Source organism: Ischnura elegans, chromosome 3 (assembly GCF_921293095.1).
Source record: "Ischnura elegans chromosome 3, ioIscEleg1.1, whole genome shotgun sequence".
Lineage (NCBI taxonomy): Eukaryota > Metazoa > Arthropoda > Insecta > Odonata > Coenagrionidae > Ischnura > Ischnura elegans.
The window spans coordinates 4,268,302-4,287,364 of NC_060248.1; the positions used below are offsets into that span (position 1 = coordinate 4,268,302).

The following is a 19,063-nucleotide window of genomic DNA, read 5'->3' on the forward strand; positions in this document are numbered from 1 at the left end:
TTGCCATGAACAGGCGTTCACCAAAAACAGTAGTGGTCGATGTTAATTTTGAAGGGTCACACAGAATATTCTTGGGGCATAGTTTACGCACTGCATATCATCAGGATCAATAGGGAAACTCCGCCAACATCTGACGAAATCATCCATCACTTGTGAGTCAGCTCAAAATATATTCTGTATTCTGCGATGTAGCTTACATTGTTACTGAAATTGACAGCTTATTCCCATGCTTCACTACCACAGTTCTCATAACCTCAACAATAAACTGCTCGACAGGCCGGTACAGCAACATCATAGATAAACTGGGCGGCCGTGAGTTAACGCAAAATTGTAATGCAGTGTTGCATTCTGTAGGATAACACCACTTTTTGATGTCTTGCATAGGTTTATCAACTTACGAAAAAGCTCTTGTAATGCACCTTGCTCGTATGTCGAAGAATTACTATATATGTACATGATTCAATCGTAAGACCACTTTCAGACGAAATGATTTTCTTCCGGCCGCTGTTCACAGCCTGGCACACGGCATTGCAGAGTCGTCTCCGGTCGTATCATCTGAAAGCCGCCTGAATTTCACATGAATGGCTGCCGACGAAAAAGCGTTTCATCTGAAAGCGGACTCAATGTAGCATGGACATGCATTGTCTGTATTTCCCGGTGCATCGCTGAGCAACATGGGTGCCGTGCTGTCAACGGCTCTTTTGAAACCGGCTTAAGCAGCTGCGGCTATGGAAATGTTACAATGCTGGTGAGAGCGACAAACTGATGAACCCTTAAATGTGTGAATTAGCGAGAAACTCTAAAAAGAAACAATGAACGTGGAATCTATGCAATCAGAAAGTAATACATGCATTTTTTAATCTCTTTTCACTTTTTGGCCTTGAATACGCTGCAGACTATTTTGGCTTTGGGCGCCAAATGCAAGTCCTCGCCACCATTCCAAGCCGGTTCCAAAGTACCGACTCTATGCGATCGGTTCTCGATACCGGTTCCACAGGCCAAGAACCGGCAGTGCCCAGAACCGTGTACCGGAACCGACCCATCTCTAGTGAAAACTCGTTTTTGTTGGGTGGGATGGTGGTGTTAACCAAGCAACATGAACCCAAAAACACAATCAAGGAATGAATGAAAAGGTGCAGAGGCTATGGCCCAGTGGCCAGGAACGCCAGAAGCCGAATTCAAAAACAACTTCCAGAAAAGCTGCAATTAGAGTCATATGGTTCAAGATAACATCAATTTTTCTGAAATTGAATTCATTCTTCTATATTGAGCAGTGATTCCCTCAAATTTGATGAAACTAGAATTGTTTATCTAGACCTATGCACACACTGCAAAAATTTGTTGGCAAAGGCATCCAGACAAATTGATTCCTTAATAGTAATTAATTCCCATATTTCCAGGTTTCAATTGTAGCATCATCGGCGGCCAACACACTGTTTTGAGGGACAAATGATATAGGACTTGAGAAGGAAGTGCAGAAATTCATAATTACTGAATGGAGGGGAATGGTGCATACATATCAATGTCTGTTTGATTACAATGAAGGGAGCATGGCACATAATTTAAAAACATTTATTTATGTCAAGTTACCACTCTTGACAAACTCTCTTCATACAGTTATGGGAGGGACGTAACCCTTCAGGCCTATTATATCAGGGAAAAAATTTTTGCAAATATTTTTTTTAAACTTGCAAATAAAGATCTTCCATATGTTAATGCACTGACATCAACTCTTTGAAGCTTGAATAAATTTAAAAAGTTTTCTGAAGGGCACTGAGGAAATATATATGAATAGTAATTACAGAAGTAATAACAATAAATAAATATGCTTTCTACAACAGCAGTGAGTGTGCGTATGTTGAGACGCCAGGTGAGGGAGGGGTCTTGGTGGGGATTCCGGCCCTCTTCCACGGCTATTCAACTCATCACAAATACAATCCTGTGGAACAGAAATGTTCAGAACCGTGAAAGCCATGGCATTTATTAGCATAGAGCACCTGTTTTAACATGGATTGCTTTGTTCAGCCCATTGGGAGCACTACCGACTCAAGTTGCTCACGTAGATCTGCTTCAGCTCAGTTTTGGGCGAATTTTCAAAGAGGGCAGCACGGTTCTGTCCTTCACCTTTCTTCACCCAATGGCCATAAACTCGGAAAGCACATGCGTCGATCACCTGCGCACGCAAAACAAGAGCACACTAATTAGTTTGCAGAATTATTTTAAGTGCAAAAATTCCACCGAGAAAAAAATCACTGCGTTGACCGTGATTGGAACCTGTTTTCCCACATTCACTCCATTGAGTGTTATACGACTGGAACAGCCAGCGCATGTTCTTCACTTTTAAGGAATTCCATTCTTGAAGACTACAAATCAATAAAAACTAAATTCTTTTCGAAATATTTTTAAAAATTGTTCATTGTAGTTCTTTACCATGAAATAATAGATCAAAAATAATACGTCATCTTAATGTCAGTGAAATAAAAGCAAAAAAATACAAAAATCCAACAAACACAGGTGGTCCTTTTGATTTGCTTGCCATCAAATAATATTCGTTGATGCCATGCACAAGATTCGCTGCTTGATTTCAAATGGACCCACTTTCCCCTCACAACAAAGCTCACTGTTTAGGAGGCAATAATAGGTATGAGTAGATAGAAATAGGAATAGATGCTGGGAATCCTTCTCACCTTGCGAAGAGCCTTCACTCGGTATGGATCGACTTGTGCCACGGCCACCGACAGAGGCTCCGGCGTGAATCGAAGTCGCTGAATACGCACCATCGCCCTCACACACAAGATGCCAAACTTAAAGAGGCGCCTCGCGTTGAACTCGCGTGCTTTGTATTGCTGAAACAGGAGAGAGTAGGGCTTGCAATGTCATTCCACGCAATACTTTCCTCCTCACCTGCGTCAACATCCATGCATAACATCAAACACTTGAACAGGCCGAGTCCCAAACAAACTGAAAGTTTGACAGTTGAAGGGAGATTCCCACTCCCATATGCAAAAGCATAAAAAAACATCCCATCCCATTCAGGTCAACCAACAACATGTATTTGGCCCTGCCGAAATGCATTCAAAGTTCACAAAATTCAATTTTATACATATCATACATGTTGCCTACATCTCAGTGGTTCATATGTGTATTAAATTTGTATTGCATGACTACATCTAGTCACACTCCTCCTTATGGAACACTGGGAATATCAAAATACATGAAAAACCTAGAGTAATTTCACATCTGTCATGTTGGCATTCCCATTGAGTGCCATACTGGCCCCAATGAGAAGTACTTTTCATACATGCGGTGGTCACGAACTTGGATTATATTGAAAATAAATACCTATACTGTAGACTAGAAAGAATTCTGCATTTACTTCTAACTCTCTGAGTTAATATATCGTGAAGTCCTTCGAAATAACAAAAAATGACTACATTGGCAAATATGTATGGGAAAGAATCATTTTTGAAGTGTCCAGAATTTGGACAAGAATATGGAATGAATGTTAGCAACTTCCTCATTTTGCATTTATTAATCATTATAGGTATGACATGAGCAGAGTCCCAGTCTAACAATAAAAGACTTAATAATAAAACGTTATTGTACTTTTCCACACGATTTAATTAATACGACCGGTTTCGTCGCAGAGGCGACATCATCAGGTACAGAATCCGTTATAATAACAGTTATTTTGTTCTTGTTTATCTGGTTGCTATTACGTTGGTAGGGGAGGGATGCATTGGGGTTGGAGCGTCACTCAGCTTCAGGGGAATCTCCAAGAGCGGGGAATAGTTTACAAAAATATTTTCATTTGCTAAAATTCCATTTTTTATATGCTTCCTTATCTCCAACTCCTCCAAGCAGTCCATCCTTCTTCCCTTTCCCTCAAGGTGGAGAATTTCCGGAACGAAATTGCTCCTGTGGTCACTCTCCCATAGATGTTTCGCAAAATGCGATTTTTCTAACTCCCCGTTTCTCAAATGCCTTCCGTGTTCCTCTGCTCTTACTCGGAACGAACGTCCAGTCTGGCCTATGTAATAGGTCTCACAGTCACTGCACTTGAGTCTGTAAATGCCACTTCTATCATTTAAGTCAATTTTATCTTTTGTACTGCATAATAACGCCCTTAAATTAGATGTGTTATAATATGCTATTTTAAAGTCTTCTCTGGGAAAAAGGTTTGCGGTTGCCTGTGAAATATTTCCATAATAACTCAGTTTGCACCAGCGTTTCTTATGCTCATTATGAATGGATGAATGGTATATCATTTTCTGTGCCCGGAGGGAGTATTTCTTCCTTAACAATTTATCTATGACACTTTCTTCGTATCTGTTTTTAACTGCAATGTTATAACTGCCACCACCCCTCTCATAAGCTAGCCGCCTTTCATGCCATGTTAAACAGAGCACTCAACATCCCCCTCTCTGCCGAGAACCTCGCCATGGAAATCAAAAACATTGCAGTTAAAAACAGATACGAAGAAAGTGTCATAGATAAATTGTTAAGGAAGAAATACTCCCTCCGGGCACAGAAAATGATATACCATTCATCCATTCATAATGAGCATAAGAAACGCTGGTGCAAACTGAGTTATTATGGAAATATTTCACAGGCAACCGCAAACCTTTTTCCCAGAGAAGACTTTAAAATAGCATATTATAACACATCTAATTTAAGGGCGTTATTATGCAGTACAAAAGATAAAATTGACTTAAATGATAGAAGTGGCATTTACAGACTCAAGTGCAGTGACTGTGAGACCTATTACATAGGCCAGACTGGACGTTCGTTCCGAGTAAGAGCAGAGGAACACGGAAGGCATTTGAGAAACGGGGAGTTAGAAAAATCGCATTTTGCGAAACATCTATGGGAGAGTGACCACAGGAGCAATTTCGTTCCGGAAATTCTCCACCTTGAGGGAAAGGGAAGAAGGATGGACTGCTTGGAGGAGTTGGAGATAAGGAAGCATATAAAAAATGGAATTTTAGCAAATGAAAATATTTTTGTTAACTATTCCCCGCTCTTGGAGATTCCCCTGAAGCTGAGTGACGCTCCAACCCCAACGCAACCCTCCCCTACCAACGTAATAGCAACCAGATAAACAAGAACAAAATAACTGTTATTATAACGGATTCTGTACCTGATGATGTCGCCTCTGCGACGAAACCGGTCGTATTAATTAAATCGTGTGGAAAAGTAGAATAACGTTTTATTATTAAGAATGGATTTTCACAAAGTAAAGCCAGAAACAATCAAGTTTAATAAAAGACTTACTTCCATTCAGATTTTTAAGCCTCCCTGGACCCCAATGAAATAGGCAACACGCTCCCAACACAGGACATGGACTCAATAGGACATTAAAAGAGGAGGGCATTCAAAAAATGGCATTGTTCGCCTGATGACAGCTAAAATGTCAGCACAAACTCTCAAAGCGTCTCCAGGTGGGTCAGAAATTGTGGAGCACTGAGGTCCACAACACATGCAACACGTGTTAATGTATGGCCGTACATGGAAGAGTTGGCTGGATACATTTAAAAAAATATGTACTAGACAGTCATTTTCTTATTTCAGTCACATGAATGGCATTAAAACCCCATCATGCAAATTTCACGTCCACTTTTCCCAACATGAATACACTTCAATACCTATGTAAGATCTAAATTACCAATACAGACACCTTTCTTTCTACTCAGGTATAGGAATTATATCATTTATAACTGAACACAAAATCACAATCCACTCCACCACATTCAAATTAGTGACTACAGGCAGATGAAAAAATACAGCTAACATCATAAAAATTAATTCAGCAAGCACTTGTTACAAGAAAACTACAACGGAGATTAACGAGAGAGACATTGCCACACATTCCACTGGTTCCTGTATAATGTTAAATATTACCCATAATCCAGCACAAGCTGTTAGCTATTCAAAAATCCCTAGATAGTACACTCATATAAACAACCGTTCAACATATGGAGTCCAAATTTATGCGAAGGAGGAACTGGTGGGAATTGGAGCCCTGATAAAAAGTAGAGTAGGGGTGAAGAGCCCATTCTCAGCCACAATAACTGCAAAACTGTGGCTGAGTACAGCTACAAATCTTCAAGGAAAATTAGGCTCACCCAGTCACCCTGCAAATCGAGCCTCACTATTCACAGCTGCTCAGAATGACCCCACAACACACTCACTCGAGCAAAGCCAATTTGTCGAGGGAGCACCGAGGAGGTGCCAAATCACCCATGGCCTCACGGCAAGTGAGCGGTCCACCACAGCCCCACTTGGTTGACTTGAGTGTATACATTCAATTCCACGTCCAGCTGCGTTTGCAAGCGTGGCAGGAGCTTTGCAGCGCTCTGACGGGCATGCAACAAGAATAGCGGGGGCGAGATACGAACCTTTGACAGAAACGTAACCTTGTTCTTGCAAAACAAAGCTGGCATATTTTGGCAAGCTGCATTATAAATTGATCTCACGGAGACTATCAAAAGGAGGCAGGGGGACATTTCGCATGTAAGGTTTGTAAACTTTCGTAATATATTATGTTGTTCTTAGTAAGTGTTAATTTTGCAATGCCTGTCATGGTTTAGAGATGCTGTAATGATATGGAAGAGAAACAAGTTGAGTTAAACCACAACAACAAGTAAAGTTGACTAAAAATCATACAAAATGAGCCAATAATTTGTCAATCAGGTGAAGCAGAGAAGAGAATTGAAAATGAAGATTTGTGTCGTGAAATGAATGATTTAAGTAGAGCTCCACTGAACCTTATCACTGACACCATCAGACCTACTTTCAAAGTTCTATTAACTGCACTGCTTGATTCATATTAAATCACAGCTCTCTCATTTGAAAATTAAATATACTTTTACCCTCAGAAAATTCACAATAACTAACTACATATGAAAGTTTAGTCTGTTGGTGGTGTTTTAATTTCACATTCAATGAATGCAGTTGAACTTGACATAGAGGCTTTTTTTTTAATGGCTATGTGTCTAAACTTTCATGACTTTCCTTTTTTCCTTCCTTGAAATTCTAAGTTGCCTCATATTTTATGCTCGTGTTGTTAATACGCCTTCATAACAACAGCACCGTCATGGCATTCCGAATGTAAACGAGGCAGTTTATTATCACAAATGCTGCGTTAAATGAGCTATAAATAATGCCTCGCCACGACGTTTGGTAAGTTAGTGATCTAACGTAGGCTAACAACTTCCGCTACAGCACAGCCAGCAAGAGAGCTCTAAACCAATTGCATCTCTAAGATTTCACAGAGAAAAAGCAGGGTTTTTCAGCCCAAATTGTGGCGCAAGGCAAGTGCGAGGGCTCAAGAAAATATCCCAGCTACCAGAACATAAGATAGTTTTAAAACCTTCTCCTAGCAATGATAAATTAATCTGTCAACTTCCATGGAGATCCAGGGAAAATTTTCCTTGATAATCAAACTGAATTTCAGTTCCAGGGCTGAAATAAAACCACATTTGAGGGCAAGGGCCCTTGTAGCACTGAGAAGTGGTTTGCCCTTGCAATGCCATCCATGATGGGGCCTGCCACCATGGACCTCGTCAACTGACACCTACATACAAGTATTATTTAAAAAAACACACACAAACTTAACCAACATGGCTGTCTGTCATTTGAGGACTCAAAATATGTGAAAGAATTGTTTGGGAGAGATGTGTTCACACTCAAACAAAGAAGAGAATGTACTCATTTTCCTCCGAATATGTGTCTTTCAAACGATCCTGATGCTAAAGGGCTTTCGTGACATGAAAGATGACCTCCATACATACGCAAATTGTTCAGTTACTAGTGCAAGAGGAGGAACAGAGGATAATCAATGCATGGTCATCACAAAGAATGACTTGACGGTATCACACACACAGTATTGTAGAGCAACACTCAGTCATCAATGTCACTTCAGATATCTAGAGTTTAGGGTGAATTTAATGAAAAAAATGAAAATGTTTTGTCACATTTAGAAGATTATCAATGCACTGACGATGGAAGATATTAAATTGAGCAACTTAGGCAGTGGATATATTTTTATTCATTAAACCTCCCACATTTGGGTGAGCTCACCACGTGCCCTCCCACAAGTGCAAATTTCACCACAAATCTAAATTACATTGCCATTGTTATGAGGGGGATGAATCCCCCTCTTAAAGCCTCAGAGAAATTTAAAAAAAGTATTTAAAACTATTGTCTAGTTTTGACATGTAATAACTGCATCTGCTTAAAGTTAAAGATCATTTATGTATTAATATCGTGGCAGTGAGACGACTAACGACGACCCAAAACCCCCATTGCCTGGGGGGGGAAGGGGGGGGGAAGGAGGTCGCCATCCCACACCCCTCCAAAGCATATTCCTAGCTACGCCACTGTTTGGTGCACATCACTAATCTTGAAATCCTATCAAGAAAATATTGCGGAAAGTTATTGTTTGTCAGCCAAGAGAACAGAGAGAGAGAGAGAGAGAGAGAGAGAGTCATGCAGCATGGTTCAAAAATTGCAGAGCAGAGTTCTAGTGGTGAGAAGGGAGAAGGAATTGGCTCTTTGACAGAAAAAACTCGCTGACACCAAGACATGCTGATGCTTTCGCTGGATGCCAGTGGGCCTACGCTGAGCAAATGAGCGCTTTCTCATCCCACCCTTCCACTTCCATTCACATCTTTTCATGGGAAAACTATTTTCTCGCTTGATTTGCTCACGTAATGTCAGAAATAAATCGTGTTTGGTCTCATTCTGAAATGAATCTCGGGCGCATTAGTAATAATGAAATCCAATTAAAGTACAACACAACTTGCCAAAATCCATTGTTAGACATAGGTGACTTATGCAGCAGCTGGGCTTCGGAAAGAGGGAGCATTGAAGCAGGTACGCTCAGTACGCAAGGGGGAAAGCAGGAGGGGGAACACAGACCATGTAACTTGATATTTTCCTTAGAAGCTAACAATAAATGCTCTCTGTAACATGAATCTTTCACGAGCTGTGATTAGGGCTGTATGTGGCCAGTTGAGTGGTGTGTGAGAAGGGGAGAGCGATGGGAGGCCGATATGAGGTGGATTTTGGGAAATGTGTGACTGTCACGAACACAGCCTCCCCTGGGATGGTGGTAGTTCCACCCCTTGGGGAAGAATCACACACTGTGCCTCTCATATATTGCCTTAAGGTGCACAAGGTTTACTTCTCTCTGACTCGTTAAACTCGCTTTGATGTCACATAGCTACTCACACATTCAGTGGATAATGGATGCAGATATTAGAAATATAGCCACTTCAATTCATCACTGAACACAAATGCCACCTCACCAAGAGTTCAACAACTAAAATATGGGGCAATTTGTAACAGGCACACACACTGCAGGTTTAAATAATACTTATGTATATGCAGGATAACTCAAAGTGGTATAAGAGGGTGAGAAATGTTATGTTTCCAGATGTCCTTTTGGCTGGGACTCCACTTACCAAGCATTATAGCACAACTTTGCTGCATGCATTACCTAGCTGCATTTAAAAGCAATAAGGGGAGTAATAATATTGACATTACTGCAACAAGTTTCTTTTTCTAATAGATATAAAATGAAATTACCAGCCAAGCCACGTTCACTGAAACGTTCATTTGAATAGCTCACGAAAGCATGTAGGATTTTGAGAACATTTATCAAAAGAAAGAATAGGAGTGATGACACTACTACATGTTGAGTTTGTATCACAATATTTGAGAGATGATAAGCCACTCACCAAATTTTATCTTTGAGAACCAAATATATTTGAACCTACAGCCATTTCAATTTTTCATTTTCATTCCAAGCAGAAAACATATTTTACATAGCTGCCATATTGATGACGTGGAAACCATATGATCCTGGTTTTGACTACCTAGAGAATCATGGGTGGCGAAGATTGCACGAGTTCTCTGGGGTTACCGTAGCTATGTGCATTTTTATTGACACTCAATAAACTGTGTGTGTTTTTTTGCACTGATTTGTCATTTTACATCACCCAGCACCTCCGTCATTCATTTGTCTCAGGTTTCCACAGTTAGTTCCTATATTATCACCACATTTTTCAATAATGCATTGTCTATTCATTTTGAGCAGACAAAGAACCGTAGCATAGACAGGCACTAGAAGCGAGTATCATGCAGTTTCCACATCACAACAGCGTCAGCCATTTGAGCTACTTTTTGTGGATGGGGTGGTAACAGCTAAGTGGTTACTTTAAAAGCATTTCTTTTATCTTCTGTAAAATTATTTAAACAACTGAAATTTGGAAGGTAAGGCTTTCAAATATTTCTTAATAATTTAATATATTCAAATCCATAATCTAATTTTAATGATCCCTGCTATTGTGTAGGTAATAAGTTACCACATAAAATTTAACAAGGAATGTGCTCCTTTCTTGATACAATGGAGCGAGAATGATATTTTGAAAAGTGACCACCTGATATGTACTCTACATATAAATGTGAAGGACTCAAAGGAAATGAACATGTTAGACGATCTACAACGAGCTTTGTAAGAGTCAAGCATCAGCAGCCAAACATCTGGAAGAGTGGATGCAAGATAAGATTGTATTGTTTGGTTACCAGGGCCCACTGGGATACCCTGCGGCGCAGAGAGCCGAAGTTCCGCTTTAGAGGAGCTATGTCCTGATCCCACAGCTGAAATGATACACATACTCATGAAATGCATTCAACAAGGAGCGACACAAACTCAAGAAAGAGGCCTGCAATACAAGCACACGCCCTGAGCCTACAAGAGCGTGCAAAACATGAGGGAGGAAATCCTGAATGCTCACTGCTCGAGTGCTTGGACTGGCATGAATGACACACACCACTCAAAGCCACCAGGTGCACAAACCACAAGCAGTGAACGCAATCAAGGCCACGTCAAGAGATATAGCTGCGTGTCACGTCCCATGCCTAACAGGGTGTCCACAGAGCAGAAATTGAAAAATTCACACGCATGTAAAGAGAAATTATGTTGTTTTGTATGTTATCGTTTAATCATAATCATGAGCATTTTTGGGTGAATATTACTGATTAGGTGGAAATTAATGACCAAAGGAATAGTTTTCAAATAATTTTAATGCCGTGTGAAGCACTTTGAGATGATAGACACTTATCCAACACATCCAAATGACACCAATTGCAGGAGGTTTAATTCACCTTCTATACTTTCTGTGAAATTTTAGCTCGTATACTAGCACATGAAGAAAAAGCAGCACAAAAGATAACACACACCACTGACCTTTACAAATAATACCATGGTGAAGATTGTTCATACGTCCTCCAAAAGATGTCTACCTTTAATGTGCTCAGTATGAAAGGATATTTAAAACCATGAAATAGCCAAGAAAGAGAGAATACAGAGTCTAGAAGTCCACTGCACAAAAATTTCAGCTAACTAGTGTGCATTCATGACCTCTTGAGTATTTCAATAAGTGGAGGAGATGGAATAAGCACCAGCCCCAAAGGAAAATGCTTTCAATGGGAAGTTATCCGAGATTTTGAGAACCTCCATTTGAGGCATTTACATCTATGGGAATATGAAAACGTAGCAAAAATCATTTCCATTTTTTATTTCATGTGGGCGCATCATGAGAATTTAACGCATTGAGCGAGATTTTTTTGACTAAAAACAGGTTCTTAGAGGAACTTGCCAAATTCCCTGATATTTTCCAGAAAATGCTAATTCCCTGAGTATTCCAGGCACATGGACACCCCAAGTAACATTCCCCCCCCCCCCCCATTGAAAGCCTCCTTTCCCCCCTGCCCTCTTCCACCAGAATGAAGGGCTGAGGTTGGAAGGGGGCGCCAGTGGGAGCGCTATGTCGTATATCTCGGTGGAAAGGCATACACCTTCCTTGCCTCGCCTCACCTCACATGACCACAAGTCCCAAGGGAATACACAAACCCGGGTTTAGCGCAATCTTGCAGGCCTCTAACACAATCGCAAAAAAAATGTACACAGATGCAAATATCATGGGGTAGTAGAGAGAGAAGCAGGACGAAGGTGTTGCTTTGAGGGCAACGGCCAAATCAGGATGTCAGGGCAATAAACAGAAGTATGTGCCAGAATGGCACTTGAGGGTGCACCGAATAACATGGGTAATCAGGAGAATTATACCAGAATTGTGGTGTGATGTGAAGTTGACAATTTAAAAGTGATTATTAGTCTAGAATTGAGTAAATATTCCACTTGATTTTAATTTTTACATATTGAGTTGTGCTGTAGTGTGCTGAAGTTGACAGTAGGTATGCAAATATTTGCAGCCCTAAAGGGGTGGTGAAAACATAAAAACCTTGGTGAAAAGTATTATAATATTTATCACCTTACCCAAATAGAATCATCCCACTTACTTTAAAATAAAATTGTAGCTATTTCCAGCATGATAAGAATGATATTCTTCATTTTTGGGATAACCACACAAGACATACGCATTTTTCAATTGCTTCATCAATTAACAATACATGCAGCACTATTTTATGTTCCAGAGTTAAATGTCACCATTATGAATTCACAGAATTACCACCCTTTGGGAGAAGTTTTTCACAAAAAAATACAAACCCCACATTAAGGAATACCTATGTGCACTTTGACATTACACGATGCACATAAAACGTAGATTAAGGTGAAATGCATCTTACAACTTACCATGATCTGGAAAAACGGGTGAGTGAGGGCATCGGCAACACTTATTCTCTGACGTGGATCCACTACCAGCAACTTCCGAATCAAGTCTTTTGGTGCCTCTGTGGGAGTGTGTGAGAGAGAGAGAAGGCATAAGAGATGTTACGTACGCATGCAATCATACAATTATCTTACCTTAGAATAGGTCTAAAATTAATGCCTGAATGTTTAACTTTTTGGAATTTTGTCACAGGCATAACAAATTATTGTTTTTGAATTTGCCGAGTGAATGTTTAAGCCATATGTAGCCGGGGTGTGTAAATCGCCAAGGACCAACAACTGGGGACCGGGAGGAGGGGAATATGCAGCAGATTTTGGGAAACGTGGGACGTGTGTAGTTACAGCAATGAGCTTCTCCCAGTGGTAGTTCCATCCCTTGCCAAAGATTCACACTATGCACCTGATGTGTTTAGCCTTACGAATACTCAAAATGCATTAACTTCACAAACTAAGTAAATTACAAGAACAGATTCTATCTGGCTCAGAAAATAATTTCAAATTTCTATTATGCAGGAAATAACTTTGTGTGGTATGATTGGGAGTATATATAGGTGGAACTTCATTTTTTTATGCATCAAAAAGATCACAATCACAACCCTTTCGTACACCTGGGGAGTTTGATAGTTCGACCCAATTTGTTTTCGTCTACGCTCACCTGTACAATTTACACTGATGACTTAAGTGACTTTATTAAGGCGAAAGTTGATTGCCCAGTTAAGCGATTTCTCTAACTGGAGTGATAAGTACGATACTATCGACGTGAAACCTTCGCTAATATATAAGTCACAACATTTTTTCGGTTTAGCTTATCTAAACTGACATATTGGAATTTGTAAGTTTCATATGTTATAATAAATTGAATATATTATTTTTGGCAAAAAACAGTCACAACAAAAGAATTCTAGCCAAGTTAATAGTCCAATGCAACTTTAAAAACCAATAAATATGCATGTTTAAAGTAATAAATCAAATAATAATGATGAAAAAAACACGACCCGTAGGAGGGCGTCGCCAGCAGGGTGTTGGGGGAACTAGAACGACTCATCCGCTCAGAGGCACTGGAGATAATACGGGCAAGGGAGGAGCTTTTAAGATCATGAAATTTTGTGGCCTTTTTTTCTAGGCAGAGACATGCGAGATAATTGATTTGTGCATTTTGAATTTCTACTTTATCTCATCTTCTTTGGGTTTAATTCTTAAAACACAGTCCTGCATTTTTACGATCCTACCATGATTTTCAAGTTCTGTTGATGGAGTACCTCATATATTTGTCCGCTGAATCCGAAAAATGTTTTATTTTTACTAGATTGAGTCAGAACTATTTTTTAAATTCACAATCTGTCAATTTCTAATCTCTCATATATAAAAGATAATGGGCAATATAAAAATATAAATTACATCGTAAATGCGTCATATTCAGACTCTTTCATATTTGGTGGGCATTCCTATTCTTAAAATCATACGGAGGTAAAACACTAATCCTGGAAAGTTATTGGTTGTCACGGAAGAGCACGGTACATTCATATGTGACTCTAGCTGGGCATTCCAAAAATTGGGGACTGGGAAGGCAGGTGGTGTGAGAATAGGGGATGTGGCCAGAAGGACAGAGGGGGGAAGCTATTCGAATGAAACCACTCACCATTGTTCTCAGGAAACTTGAAACTTTTACTCGACCCCTCACTCACTCATACAAATTTTTGGGGTGGGTGGGGTACCTTTGTGTTTGTTTTATATTAAATATGGGGATTCGTTCAAAAAATGGCCACTAACATCTGATGGCAGCGCTGCAATCATTAAAAGGAAGGAGAATGTAAAAAAATCATAATAACAACTTTGTTGATGCCAGCAAAAGAAGCAGACGTGAAATTTGAAAAGAGGAAAAGAAGAGGTAGGAGCTAAAACCTTTGGATGAGTTAGATTTGGTAGGAGATTAACACTGATTTTTGAAAAGTCAAATTCTTCATGACTTGTTTACACATGGTCAATTCTACGTAGAAAAAATTGCTGTTGCAATCACTTTAAACTCAATTTTCTCAAAATAATGTTTTTCTAAGGAACTAAAGAGAATAAAATAAATTTTCTATGAGCCTAACAGAGTCTCTCAATTATTTGGTTCAAACAAATGAAAAGCATTGAGCACATGTCCCACCACAGCACTCATTTTATGCGATTAGGTGATTATGTATATGCATCCACCGGACTATATTCCACCGTGGCTTTTCTAGCTTTTAAGCGAGAGCCACAGACAAAAACTAACAAGGGGAGAGTCAGAAATCCACATCTCCGAAATCAATCAAACTATTCAAATATCATAAAAGTGAAAACAAATTAATTCAAGTGCACCGGTAGTGCATATGTACGTCTCTTTACGATGCGGACGTAAAAAAATTCTGAGGCTCTCTCTAAGAGAAAATTTCGAAAAAAGAAAAACGACTTCCTAAGAAAAAATAAATTTTCGAGTGAAAGATCATTATAAGAATGGTACATAACGACTTAAGTGAAAAAAAATCACGGAAAAGGTGTGACGAAAGAATTTCCTCGACAGAGACTGAGGAGTGGAAAGTGGCTGATTGGAAATTGGGTAACGTACATTGGGGCCACAGGCTACAGCTGTGAGAAATCAGTTTTTGGAAGGGAATTCAATAGAGCTGCAACTGTTTAATATACCTTTTTAGTTAAAATTATTGGCTATATAAACCCTTGCGTGTGGTGATGGAGTGCAAGTCCTCAAATTTTGATTGAATTCTGAGTAGAGATGCATCTCTTGAAGGAGACCTCGGCACACGCTCCCTACAATGAATGTGGTCGGCAGAGGAGCTTCAAAGAGAGTAGGTGAACATTGTGATGGATGGGTGGGTGCATTACCTGTGATATCGTCCCATTCGGGTGATGTGAATGAGTATTTGCCCTCCATAATGTTTCTCAGCATCACCATTTGCTTTCTGTGCCAGAACGGAGGACATCCCACAAGCCTGAAACAAGGTGAAAACAAATACAGCACATTAAAACAAATCAAGCAGGACGAGAAACAAGTGCAACCCAATCTGGTGATGCTGGGGAAATCTTAGTCCATTCATATGAATTACTATAGCTAGAAACTTCCCTGAACCAGTAATGAGACCATGGACCTTAGATTTTCTGGGCTACTGTGCAGACCATTATTCTATGCAGGTTCCTTGATTCCCAGGGCAATTTCACTGACGTCCATGGGACAAGTGGATGTTAGGCCCATGTAGTCCATTGAGGATGGCAACGCCACACTACTCATTAGTGGTGAACTCCATCTTGGTGCTACGTTGGCCTCTCACAGGAGAACACAAACAGGTGTAAATACATAATGCAGCCATAAATGAAGAAAGATTCATCGCCTCGTTGAATGATGTTGAACAAGACGAGCTAGATGACCACTCATCAAAAAGAGGATGTGCAGGAGAACTGATTGGTAGAGGACATCATCACAAAATGTAGGGCACTCTGTTGATCGACAAAATTTTACTGCTATTTCATCCGATTACGAAGACAAACTGGGGTATTCAAAGGTTCAAGCTAATAAATGCAAGAATATGAACAAACAAAAGAGTTACACAATATTGATCCTTAATTATCAGTATCATCATTAGCTCGGGCATATGTCTTTGCACATGTATTTTTTTCCAATTACTCCGTCTTAACAAGAATGTATTTCTATGAAACCATACAGCCAGAATTCTTAAAATTATACTAACTTCATGACCAATTTATCTTTATATGTATGTCATGTTGTGAATATTTCCAGGATGCTAATGATAGGGCTAAAATGTAATAAGGGTTCAGGTATACATATCTGGTATTCCTAAGAATAGGGAAAGAACCTATCCAACTCCCACAGGCAGAGATGACCTCAATTTATAACTCAACTACTAAACCACTGATAAAATAGATAAGCTTCGCCCCATTCCTTCGTATACCAAGATACATACATATATATGTATTGTAAAGTGGCCGTTAGCCTCAGTGGAGGTGGCTTAAATTCCTCGCCAATGGCCAAACCAAATGTCACAGGTGTGAGTTCTGCCTGGGATGGTTACCCAGGGAATGGGTGTTTGTGATAGTCTGTTGTTGTTGTTAAAATCCCATTGTAAAGGCCTTTAATGTGCTGCTTTCAGGGAGGTGAAGCTACACCAATTTACACAGTCTGGGCTGTCACATGACCCCCACCTTTTAATTCCCAATCTTTACAAATACCATCTTCTTTAAACCTAACCTGTGGTTCAAGTTTGCCTGGGAAATACAAGTCTCAGTTCTCAGAGGTTACTCCGAATAGTTCACATTGTGACCAAATTTTAAACAATAGAATATAGGAATTTGCTTCTTGCATATATTGACGTAAGATAACTGAGTCCTGAATAATTGATGATAAAATACTAACAATGCTATGAAATGCAACTTTATCAGGATATTAATTTTCCCAAAACAACAAGAAAATTACTTTCAAACCAAATTAATGTACTCCCAAAGGCAAATTTACCTCTTCGATCATTGTCAAACACACCAGCCATACTCAGTCAGCCAACAACACAGTAGTAATTTTAATTCCCCCGTCAAGGCATAAATTGCGTCGGATAACATGCATGAGATTTCATCTTTTCCCTTGTCAATCACTTCAAATCCCCTCACTTCTCCCTCAAAACCCCAATTTCCCCTGCCTTGATTAACCCCGACTGTTCTGTCTTTACAAAGAAGAAAAAATAATGCACACAGCACCTTGGAAAAAATATGCAATTGCACTTACGTATTTGTCAAATAAAAAAACCAGATTTGTATTTGCATACCTCAAGGGCTTAAATCACAACTCCTCATGACGCTTCTATTGATTCACTTTGACGCAGTTCAACATCCACTCTATAAAAATCAAGGAGACTTAATAGGATGTGTTGCTACCACCCAGAACCTGAAATTTAGCACAAATTCAAGATGTACGCAATTCAGCACACAAAATGGAAAGAAATTGTTTTGAAAATGTCTTGAAAAAAGGCATATTTTGAACACAAATTTAAGTAGAGGAGTGGCTAGCTCTAACTTGTAACAAATTTTTCATGCAAACTGAGATCATCTCAAACCTCTGACCTGCTATAAAATAAAACCACCCACAAACTTTATCAGGCAAGGATGGAGACTAGTTGCTTAATCCCTTTCTCATCATGAAAATGTGTACCTTCATTTCTACTTTGGTGAATGCTGAGCAATTTCAATGCTGACCACAATACTTATGGTTTCCCAAAGCATAAGTACATGCACACACAAAATCTGATAAACCGAGATGAAAAGTTCTCTGAATGTACAAATACAAAATAACACTGCATTTCATATGATCCACGGCACTACTAATACAAGATACATCGTGGCGCATTTAATGTATTGTTATACCTGGCCACTATGTATAGGCAACTCTGCTATACTTGGTTATCTATCTTCAAATTACTTAGGTATGCATACAATATCTAGTGGTGATGTAATCTGGAGTGTATTTTTTATCAACAATTTGGTAACCAAAGAGTTCTATTTACTTTCACAAGGAAAGAAAGAGCTTACTTGAACATACTTCCTTAGGATGAATCTATGCTATTTATTGAATTCCATAAGAGATAAAAGTATGATACATTCATAACCGATAATAAAAGCTACTTTGAGTACAACCATACGATGTGTATCAAGAAAAATGCATTGATATTTGTTCATGTTGTTTCAGCCAAGAGTCAACATGGTATAAAAAGAATGGAGAAATGAAATGTTCTCGATATGAACCAGACTCCCACTCCTTCAATTACTGCATGTTGGTAAGTCATAACATTGATTCCATCACATATAAGGATAATGCATTTAGGTTTGCCAGGAATTAATCACAAGAAAAGTCTCAATCACCATGTCTGTGATTTTTACTTCTCAACCTTTTCGAAGAAAATTTGGGGTAGCTATTAATATTTAAAGTCACCTTTTGCAACTTTTAAATGCTTGTTTAACTAGAGATGAAGATTCACTTTACAACAAAATTGAGTATAATTTTTACTAATGTTATTTGCAGACCATAAGTGGTCAATTGAGTAAAATTTATAATTCAACTGAATCCTTGTTATTATTACAGTAATTTCTAAGAATTCATAGCTTGTACGAGGATTTAAACCAACTAATTCATTACTTAAAAAACTAATTAAAACCAAATACATAAATGCACATTAAATGATAAATAAATAGATTGAAATGACAAATACTTTTTATAACTTAGCAGACACATAATAATGACATTTGGCATTTTTAACATGCAATATTAAGGATCAATGGAATGCTTTGCATCATAGACTTCAACGGACATGTGCTGAACTATGCTAT

At 39.1% G+C, this 19,063-nt stretch overlaps 1 protein-coding gene across 3 annotated transcripts in view; it reads right to left on the reverse strand.

Moving 5' to 3' along the window:
• Positions 1–1,558: 1,558 nt before the first annotated feature.
• The window catches only part of LOC124155340 (phosphorylase b kinase gamma catalytic chain, skeletal muscle/heart isoform), a 30,057-nt gene continuing 12,552 nt past the window's right edge, over positions 1,559–19,063 (reverse strand). For 2 of the 3 annotated variants that reach the window (XM_046529077.1, XM_046529076.1), the window contains exons 7-11: positions 15,563–15,669; positions 12,662–12,759; positions 10,591–10,665; positions 2,688–2,846; positions 1,559–2,173 (exon numbers count right to left, since the gene is read on the reverse strand). In XM_046529077.1, coding sequence (XP_046385033.1) covers positions 2,039–2,173; positions 2,688–2,846; positions 10,591–10,665; positions 12,662–12,759; positions 15,563–15,669 — 574 coding nt within the window. In that variant the 3' untranslated portion in view covers positions 1,559–2,038. The remainder of the gene's footprint in view (positions 2,174–2,687; positions 2,847–10,590; positions 10,666–12,661; positions 12,760–15,562; positions 15,670–19,063) is intronic. The other variant, XM_046529078.1, reaches the window with a different exon arrangement.